The 9583-nt window shown below is 59.4% G+C and overlaps 1 protein-coding gene across 3 annotated transcripts; it reads right to left on the bottom strand.

Annotated features, from left to right (window-relative positions):
• Positions 1-918: 918 nt before the first annotated feature.
• Positions 919-9468, bottom strand: RAB37 (RAB37, member RAS oncogene family). Of its 3 annotated transcripts, XM_086355994.1 has the most exons (9): positions 8887-9468; positions 6389-6499; positions 5278-5319; positions 4686-4752; positions 4531-4583; positions 3547-3612; positions 2953-3009; positions 2795-2871; positions 919-2615 (listed from the first exon to the last, which is right to left on the bottom strand). In XM_086355994.1, exons 1-9 carry the CDS (start codon positions 8977-8979, stop codon positions 2510-2512), a joined length of 672 nt encoding a protein of 223 aa, XP_086212120.1. In that variant the 5' UTR covers positions 8980-9468; the 3' UTR covers positions 919-2509. The 3 variants fall into 3 exon arrangements, with proteins under 3 accessions (XP_086212120.1, XP_086212119.1, XP_086212121.1); XM_086355993.1 differs by having other exon boundaries at positions 2795-3009; XM_086355995.1 differs by lacking the exon at positions 6389-6499 and having other exon boundaries at positions 8887-9312.
• Positions 9469-9583: the final 115 nt, after the last annotated feature.

Below are 9583 nucleotides of genomic sequence, written 5' to 3'. Positions count from 1 at the left end.
GGCACCGCTCGGCGCCCCGCGGCGGGAGAAGAAAGAGCGCTCAGGAAGTGGAAGTGTTTGTTACTGAGTGGCCGGAGTGCAGGCCCGGGGAGGGGCGCTGGGTGCGGGGCGGGTTCCTGGTACCGGGCTGGGTGGCTCGCAAGATCGGTTCTGATTCCCTCCCACCCCCACACCCGCGCCACCACCACCACCACCACCTGCGTCAGGGATTGAGCGCGCCAACCCTCGGGTAAAGGACCTTGAGGCTTTAACAGCCTTCAACCAGTGTGGATCTCCAGTTGGGGGGTGAGGGTGGGGGCGACTGTTGCTAGGAAAACCAATCCGGCTCCGGGGCTGCGAGGTCCCCGCAGTTTTATTGTGGTCCAGGCACACCTCGGACCTAAGAGAGTGGTTCAAATAACAGTCTTTTCGTGTCTGCGGGGCGCTTGGCGCAGGACCTGTTAATAGGGGTGCAGGCTCCGATCTTCGCTGGGACAATGTGAAGGTCCAGTGGAGCGCCCAAGGCTTCAGCGGGACTGCCCAGCGAAGACAGGCCACCCAGGGGCAACTGTGTATCGGCGTCAGCCTTTAGCTAGGGAGGTGGGGGAGGGGAGAGGCAGGTCACAGTCAGGTAGCCGATCTCTGGGGAAAAGGAGCCCTGGCGTGTTTCAACAGAGAAAGTTAAAATGATTAGGACCGTGAGATAATAAACCTTTCAGCTCCTACTTTCAGATGAGAGGCTGGTCACAGAGGCTGGGGGCAGTCTGTTAAGGGTGAGGTGACCAGTTTGGGGGTGGGGGGGGGTTGGGCATTGAAGGATGAGGATCAAATGATTTTGGCAGTCAGTGACAAGCAACAACGATCTTTTCAACATGAACTGCCCCCGCCCTTCCCCCACCCCCGCATCAGGTCCACCTCAAAGAAACAGTGGACAGGGTGTACTTTCCAAAATACTGCCATTTAATGCTGAAAAACACAAAAGCTAGAGGCCCAGAGCAGCCCGTGTGACTGGATCGCCTGCAACCTGCCTTGGGCACCAGAAGAACCCTGCAAGGTCAGGCTCCTCCCTGCTCTGCCTGGAGAGCTTCCTTATCGGCCTGAGTTGGAGCTGCTGACTCTGCTCAAAGAGCAAGATTTCTGCTTTGAAAGCAAATGCAGCAGCCTGAGAAATGGGCAGTGCATACCTTACATACCCCTCTCCTGGCCCCGAGTGTACAGAGCCAGAGTAAAGGTGTCTCTAGATCATAATCTGCACAGCTCCTGACCTCTTCCTAGGGCTGAGGTCAGGGCTTGGGGAGACCTGTGACCTTGGCTACACAGAAACTCCTTGCGGGCCCCTTTCCCCACCCAGATCTTACCAGGCAGACATTGTTTTGCATACAATGTGTTGATTTACCCGGAAATGGATGACCTCTCACTCCCTAACCAGGGTCAGAGAGAAGGGAGATAAAGCAGTTTGGGCTCTAAGGTCGGTCGGTTAGTCTGTCTGTCTGAGAGGGAATGAGGGAGGTCAGGGAGGAGGCAGCACTTGGGTTTGGGGGTTACACAATGGCCTGAGGTTTGCTCACTTCTGCCTCCTGCCTACGCCAGGATCAGAGTTTTCTCTGCTTTCTCTTTATTGGGCTCTTTTGTCCAGTAGAAGCACCAGAGCTGCTTGAAGAAGTAGCCTGTGGGCTGCCTACCTGCCAAAGAGTTGGGACCAGAATAACCTTTTCCTGTCTATAACCTTAGGTGTCTGGAGACACAGATGGAAAGGTAGAAAGATAAGGACAGGCATTCAGGGAGGAGGGGCTCCTCTGGGATCTGAAGTTCAGAGAACAGGAACCAGGTGTTTCCAGGTGCTTTCATGTATTTGTGGGCTGGAGGAAAAGGGGTACACCTCCCAGAAGGGGGGCCAGTAAGCCCAGAGATAGCCAAACAGATAGACGTAATCTCTGCTGCTCCTCTCCGATCTCCCCACAGGGAGCCAGGTCCCTGGCCTAATCTCCACATCTCTTATCTTCCAGAGGCTTTGGTCTGACTCCCAGCACAAGGGCTCTGTTTTATTGGAGAAGATTGCTCTCTGGGGAGCTGGAGGAAATGAAGGCCTGGGTTTGCTCAGCCGCTTGCCAGCTGAAGGATTGGGGTGGGGTGGGGGTGTCACTACTTGCTCTTATGCCCCAGAAGTGCATCAGTGCCCCCTGGTGCTGAGCTGGAGCAATACCACCCTCATGGTGGTCAGGAGGGCTCCTAAGTCCTAGTAATAGAAGGCCAAAGGACCACCACCAGCTCTCTGGCTCGGTTTTTCTGGTCCCGTTTTGATTAAGTTATGTATCATTAAAATGAAAGATAAATATTTTGCCCTCCCCTGCGGACGCAGGGAAGCTCCAGGAGTTAGGGGAGGGGCAGGAGTCCGGAGGGGCTGTGCAGTGGGTCCCCAAGCTCTCTCCCCGCTGGTTCAGCCGCTCAGAAGAAGCCAGGTCTGGGGGGGTGGGGGGAGGACGGCTGCATCCTCGGGGGCCTCTGGAGCTTCCTCTCAGACCCTTGGGATTCACAGGAAGGAGCAGCAGCTGGGCCGCTTCTTCTGGGACTCCACGTAGTCTCGGATCTGGAAGCTGGGCTCATCGGCCTGCCGCCTGGCTCTGTATTTCAGCTCCCTTGAAGAAGAAGGAGAAGTGGGCTGGGCAGTCGGTGGGGAGCTGAGCCTTGCCCCAGTCCCACGGCCTCCGAACGCAGGCTGTAGATGGGCCCTGGGACTGGGCGAGGGGCCAGGCCCCACTGGGTCCCAGATGGCGCCACTCTGCCCTGCACGCTCCCTTCCCAGCTCAGTACTCACTTGGCAATGGCCAGAAAGGCTAGCTCCACATTCATGCCCGTCTTGGCGCTGGTCTCCATGAAGGGAACTCCATATTCCTGCCAGGGTGAGAGCGTGCTCCATGGCCAGTCTCGGGCTGCCCCCATCCCTCCCCTCCCACCCCCAGGCCAGTCACTTACCCTGGCCAGCATCTCTCCGTCCTCTGAGCGGATCACCCTTTCAGTGCTCACATCTGCCTGTCAAGCCAGGTGGGTCACTCTGGGGGAAGGATGCCTTGACCCCCAAGGCCTCTCTCTCTGCCCTGGGAGCAGGACCTCCCGCCCTCTGCTGGTGGCCTGCAGGACTGCAGGTGGTCTGATCCACCCGGGGCCAGGACCACCTCCTCAGGTTCTTAGCTCCCAGCAGGAGGATCTCACCCCAACTTAGGGAGATGGTGGGTAACTCCGCTTGGCAAAGGGGTGGTGACCAGCCTCGAAGGGATGGCGGTAGTTGAGGTTAACCCTCTCCCATCTCAGATCTTCATCCATGTACCTAGTCCCTAGGATCTAACAGAGTAGCTGGGCATTCCTGGACTTCTCAGGAAACAGCCTGACCTTTCCCTGCAGGGGGCCAATTCCAAAGCTTTAAGAGGGCAGATGAGATGGGCAGAAGCTTGCAGATAGGTCTGACCTCTGAACTGGAGGCTGGAAAGGGTTCTTTAGTGGCAGGATGTCCAGCAATTACTCTGGTGGCTGTGGGGGAGGGTGGGCTGACCCTGCCCTGGAACCACTCACCTTGTTGCCCAGAAGCATGATCACCACATCCCTCTGGGCGTACTCGTGAATCTCAGTGAGCCAAGCCTGTGGGAGAGGGCGCCCTGAGCCCCAGCCATTCTCCTCCTTCCCCCGGCCTTCCCTGCTTCTCCCCTCTGGATCCTCCTGGGCTACTCACTGCCCCCGATCACTGAACACCTTGGGCCTTCTCTCTCCTGCATCTTCGCTCGGGCCTCTCTCCAGTCCTGAATAGCTCTAAACCCCTTACAGTGTAACTCTCAGTTTTATGGAAGTTAGAGGAGGCACAGGCTTTATGTTCTAGATCGGCTCTAGTCACCAGCACTCTCCTTGAACCCCGTAGAGGGTTCTAAGGCCACGTAAGGGCTCGGTGATCAAAAATACTGTGATCGATTAGAGATGTCTGACATGCCCGTGGGGTTGGGGGAGGCAGTAGGGATGCCATGGGTTCTATCCAGTTGGTAAGCTGTTTTATCTCTATGTGTCTGGTTTCCCGGTTTGCTTGCCAGCCTCTTGAGGTCGGGGAGCATGTGCAACCTTCACCGTACTTGTGCACAGAGTCGGTGCTTATATGTATTGAATTATTGCCTCGACTACTGGATAGTTTGCTTGTGAGGACAGAGCCACTCATTTTGTCTGCCTAAGTCACTTTCTAGAAACTTGGGCTGCATATATGGTAGACGTTTTCTGCTTGGGTTCTCCCCATGAGCTCTTGTCCAGGGTGGAGCTGGGGACTTTCTGAACACTCTGTCATGAAGTGCACTTATAAATCACAGGCAGGGGCGAGCAAGTGGCACACAGCCTGCTTGGCCTTCATGCCCACATGCCAATCAGCTGCCCACGAGGAGTTTATTACTTCTGAGTCACAGCTCGGGTGTTTTTAGCGAGGCAGCAGTATTCCAGGCTCCACCCATTCCCACAAAGCAGGAAGCGGTCCTGCCCCGCTGGATCCCGAGAGTGGCGAGTGGTGGGTCAGGGAGAACCTACCCGGATGTTGTCAAAGGAAGATTTGTTGGTGATGTCGTACAGCAGGAGCAAGGCTGGAGGGGGAGAGAGAGGTCACATGGGGCGGGGGGACTTGGGGCAGTAGGGTGACTGTTACAGGTGGGCTGGGGGAGCGGCGCCGTGCCGGAGGCCCTTACCCTGGGCGTCTCGGTAATAAGCATGGGTCACACTGCGGAACCGCTCCTGCCCTGCCGTGTCCCAGATCTAGGGAGGGGAGGACAGACAGTCAGAAGCGGGCAGGCACTGTGCTGGGCAGAGAAAACCCTTGTGGTACGCGGGGTGGGAGGTGAGAGGCTTCTTTCTTTGGTTTCTCAGGGGCCTGGGCCTGTGAGGGCCTGGTGACGTGCCAGATGGTGGTAGTTAACGAGTTAATGAGTTCTGTTCTCATCTGGTGCTGTTGCCCTAAGTGGTGAAGTCCAGGGATTAGGGGCGTCTAGCCTCCTAGAGCATGTGAGGCCCGTGACACTGGGGAGGATTTGCAGCAAGCCTAAGCTTGTCTGAAGGCACTTGGAGCTGCTGCCTTTGACAGAAGAGAGGGCCTGGGAACGGCTTTCTCTGCAGACATCAAACAAACAAAAGCCGTTTCCTCTCCTGGGCCCCACAGGAAATTACCCCAGGCTGAGGGCAGGGCCGCAGGCCTCGTGTGAGTGGGTGAAGAGCCTGGGCAGGCGCCCCTATCCTTGAACCGCCGCCCCCCTCCACCCCAGCCCTCCCAGCCGCTGATCTCACCTGCAGTTTCACTCTCACACCATCCACGGTCACCACTTTGTTCTGAAAGAGAGAAGGGCAGAGGGAGAGGTGGGTGTGCAGGGCGGGGGAGGTGGCTTGGCTTCTGCATCCTGCTGAATCCTGCACAACAGCAGGCATCCTGTCTGGCCGCTCCCCCAGGGTGGGTGCCAGGGCATCTGATGAGCCCCGGAGATATCTCCAGCCAGATCGCCCCATCAGGGTTTGGGGGGACTCCGTCCCCAGGCAGCCTGACTTCAGAGTCCTCTCTTCTGTGGACGCCGTCTCTCCTCACAACACACCAAGGCAAGGGAGCCTGAGAACGTGCCCGCCCCCGCCCCCCAGGGCTCAGCAGGGCACACAGGCCGAGCCCTGGGGGACGGGGCTGGGGGGAGTCCTGCCTCTTCCCTGCTTCTGTCTGCCTCTCCTGGGGCTCAGTCTCAGCACTGCAAAGTAGCTCTTCGAGATGAGGTGCCCACCAGCATCTCGGAGACCTCAGTGGGTGGATCTGCAGGGCTGTCTTTGCCCTGGTCGCCCACTGGTTCTACCGTTAGGTGAAGCTTCCCCTTCTACTGGGAGGAGGCACTCGGCCTCTGAGAGCCCCGCTGCCAGGGTTAGGCCTGAATCCTCCTGGCCCCTGGGGCTGTGTGGTGCTCAGAGTGCTCAGCAACCCCGATGCCAATCTGTTGATGCCAACCCAAGATGGGTTCATCCCGGTGAGGGGGCAGGATGCTGGCTGCTACTCTCTCCCCACAGGACCAGTCCAGCTCCTCAACCTTGTGCCCTGTCCAGCTCCTCAGCCTCGTGCCCTGCGGTGCTTCCCTGAGTTCCAGAAAGACCGGCTGACCTCACGTCTTGCCCGAGGGGCCGGCTCACACCGTGGGGGTGTGTCTGCCCTGCTCAGTGGCAGGATTTTAAGATGTAGTCTCTTATTTCTCATTCTGTAGGGGGGCAGGGAGCCCCACAAGCCCAGACTCCTCTAAGCTGGCCACCTCTAGGGTGAGCCACTGTAGATGTGAGGGGTCAGTGCAGGTCTGAGCAGAGGACAGCCCCCCGTGCCTGAAGCCGTGACCCCTGGTTCACCGCTGGGAGGAGGAGCCTGCAGCCACCTCACCCTGAAGTCTATGCCGACGGTGGCTATGAAGGTCCCGGACAGGAAGGCCCCGTCTCTGAATCGGATGAGGAAACAGGTTTTGCCGACGCCCGAGTCTCCCAGAAGCATCACCTAGGAGATGGGGGCAGAGGCAGTTAATGGGGCGCTGGGGCGAGGCTCTGGGCTCTCAGGGAGGGCCGGGAAAGGATGCTGAGCCCCAAGCGGGCACCTGCTTCTGGAAAACCTGCCGCCTCCTGCTCTTCTCCACTCTCCTGGGCTGCCGCTGGCCTCCCAGCCGCTCCCTTGGACCCTCCTGTCCTCATCTGGCTTCCGGGACGCCCGAGTTGAGACCTCAGAGCCAAGAGGTCCCCAAATGTGCTCTGTGGCCCCGAGAACAACCACTTTTCATGCGTCTAGACTCTGGCCCCCTTGGCCCCCCGCCACGCCATGCTGTGTGTTCTTTGCTGTGTGTTCCACGCCTGTGTGCACACACGGGTGGGGCCGCCGCACCAGAAAGAGAAGTATTAATATTTCAGCCAGGGATTCCCACCCAAGGGAGGGTATCAGGATCTGAGGCGGGTAGGCCTCTGTCAGTTGCCAAGGCATGTTCTAAAATTGCTCGTGTTCCGGTGTTTTATTTTTGGTCACCTTTATTTGGAATTTCCTAATGACATCTTATGTTTGTAAAAGCCTTGCGTGAATTAGGGAAGGCTGAAATTTATACTAAAGCAGAGAGACATTTAGCCTGAAATGCTTTCCGCAGTAACCTCCCAAGTGGGACAAAATGGCTTGCAAACTGGCATGGGGGGTTGGGGGGGTGGGGGGAGGGAGTGTGTGTGGGCATGTGTTTGTCCCTTTACTGTCTGGCCAGTCTCTGCTCCTCTCCTCTGGGGATGGGATAGGGTGGGGCTGGGGAGGGGACCCCTCTGTCCTGACATTCCTCAAACTATCAGAGAATAGGGGTTGAGACCTAAAGTTGGAATTTTTTCCAACTGGCTGAATAGATGCTTAATGGGTGGAGCAGGGACTAAGGTTTGAGTTCTTTTGGGGGCCTTGACCTTGACCATGGAGCCCAAAGGCTTTCCTGCTGTGACCATGGGGCATGGGATTAGATGGGCAGTTGAGAAAAAGGTGCGTGAAGGCTGGGGTCCTGGCTTCTACGTGGGTGACTGGGGGACTTTGGGAAGATTCCTTAACCTTTCTGTGGCAGTTCCCACAGGGTTAGAAGGAAGGATGGATGACTTCTTGGACAGATGGTGGGCTGGGGGCTGGGGAGCTCTCTGGAGCCTGCATGGCTCCCTGGTTCCTGGGTACCAGTACCCGATGGGGCAGGAGGGAGTGCCTTTAGAGATCACAGCTGCCTTGAGCAAGCGATGTCAGCCACCCACCCAGCCAGGCAAGTCCACCAAACACAAACAGTTGCCCAGCCTCGCCACCTCCTAGGCAAACACCCAGCTGGCTTGTCAAGCAAGGAGGTCAGGCAGTGCCCCATGGCCCAGGACTGGTTCTCAGTGGCTCCCCCTCCCCTGAACACACTGGGGGCCCATTTCCTGCCTGCAGCCCACACCGGGACGCCTATCTCAACAACGGCTCTGGGCGGGTGACTTGCAGACTAGCTTCCCCTAAAAGAAGGTGGTGGGGGCCGTGGAGGGAGGAAAGCAAGGCACCGAGAAAGGCAGGTCTCCTTCAAGGTCATGCCGCAGGAGACTGGGCCAGCCTCCTCCTCATCTCTCCCCGACCTGGAGGAAGAGTGGAGGCTCTGGGCTCCCTCTTTCAGAGATCCCAGTTCCTGTCTGCTCCCAGGGTGCAGAGGAAGGGCAGACTGCTCAGTGTCCACCAGCAACCTCACCTCCTTCAATCAGGGCCACCCGCATCGGGAACCAGGCCCAGAGAGCTGACTTAAACTCTCCCAGGTGGGGTACTAGTGCCTAACCGCTCCCATCATTCTCAGGGTCTAAAAAATTCCCAGGTGAGTCTACTGTTCTGGCTAGCAACATCCTCCCAGAAGAAGGTGTGGGCAGCTGGCTGCAGGGATGGGAGAGGAAGGGGTCGCACCTGGGGGCAGCTGGGATCCTAGTCCACCCTGGGAGAAGGGCATTAAAGAGCAAATTCCCCCGCCTCAGGGGGCATCCCTTCGGAGTGCCTTTCCCAGCGCTTGGGAAGCCTGTGCCCTGGGAGAGTTGTGGGCTCAGGGGCTAGCGAGAAGCCCGGGGTTCCCCGGGGCTCGCACTGGCCGAAGTGAGGCAGAGGGAAATGGGGCTGGGGTCCTCAGGGGGTGGGGAGTCATTCAGTACTTCCTACGCTCCTCTCTCCTCTCCCAGATCCCTGGCCGTTGGTATGGGCTCCGGGGGCTGTCTCGACCCTCCCCCACTTACTCTGGGAAGACCTGGCTGCCTGGGGGGGATGGGATGAGTCCAGCGCAGAGGCAGCCAGAGAGGGGCTGGGGTGGGGGGGGGGGGAAGGGGTGGCCCCCAGAGCTGGCACCAGAGTCCCCAGCGCTGGGCGCGGAGCCCACCCACCTTGCCCGTGAGATCGTGGCTCGGCCCGCAGGGTGGGGAGCGCTCGGGGGCCTCGCCATCCCGGGTGGCCGCGGTGCCAGGCGTTCCCGTCATGTCCCTGGACCAGAGGTGAGCTGGGGCCCGCGGCGGCCGAGGGACGGGCAGGAACCGCCTCGCCTGAAGCTCCGCCCGCTCCTTCTCCCCTCCACCGCCCCGGGCCGGGACCCCGACAGGCTCCTCCCTCCGTTTCGCCACCTGAACCGCCGACGCTGGCGGGGAGCTGGCTGTCCCGCGGGGGCGCGCAGGACCGCAGAGTCAGCTCTCGAGGGGGCAGGCAGGCCCCTAGAGCCGCACCGATCGGAGGGCGTAGGCCAAATCCAGCCTAGGACAGCTCCCCAAGGCCGCCAGCTGCCGGGGTTAGGGTTCCACGGGGAGCTGTCTCTGGGGACCCCGCCTTCTGGGGAAGGTCTGGCATCACTGGGACCCGCGGGCTGGCGCCGGGGTTGCGGCTGCCCAGTGCGGCCAGCAGGCGACGCCCAAGCTCCATTCGGGCTGCGGTCCACAGGTGGCTGGGGTGAGGGGGCTGGGGGCGGGTCCGGGAGCATGGAAACGCCCCTGGGCCGCGCGGCGCGGGGCTCGAGAGCACGCCTGCGTTCTGAGCGCAGCTCACAGCCAGTTTCGCTTTTGCTAGTGCGCCCACGGGGTCGCGAAGAGTCGG

This window comes from Bos grunniens, chromosome 19 (assembly GCF_055505025.1).
Source record: "Bos grunniens cultivar Pamir isolate PY7600 chromosome 19, Bosgru_T2T1.0, whole genome shotgun sequence".
NCBI lineage: Eukaryota > Metazoa > Chordata > Mammalia > Artiodactyla > Bovidae > Bos > Bos grunniens.
This window is presented reverse-complemented; position numbering and strand designations above follow the sequence as displayed.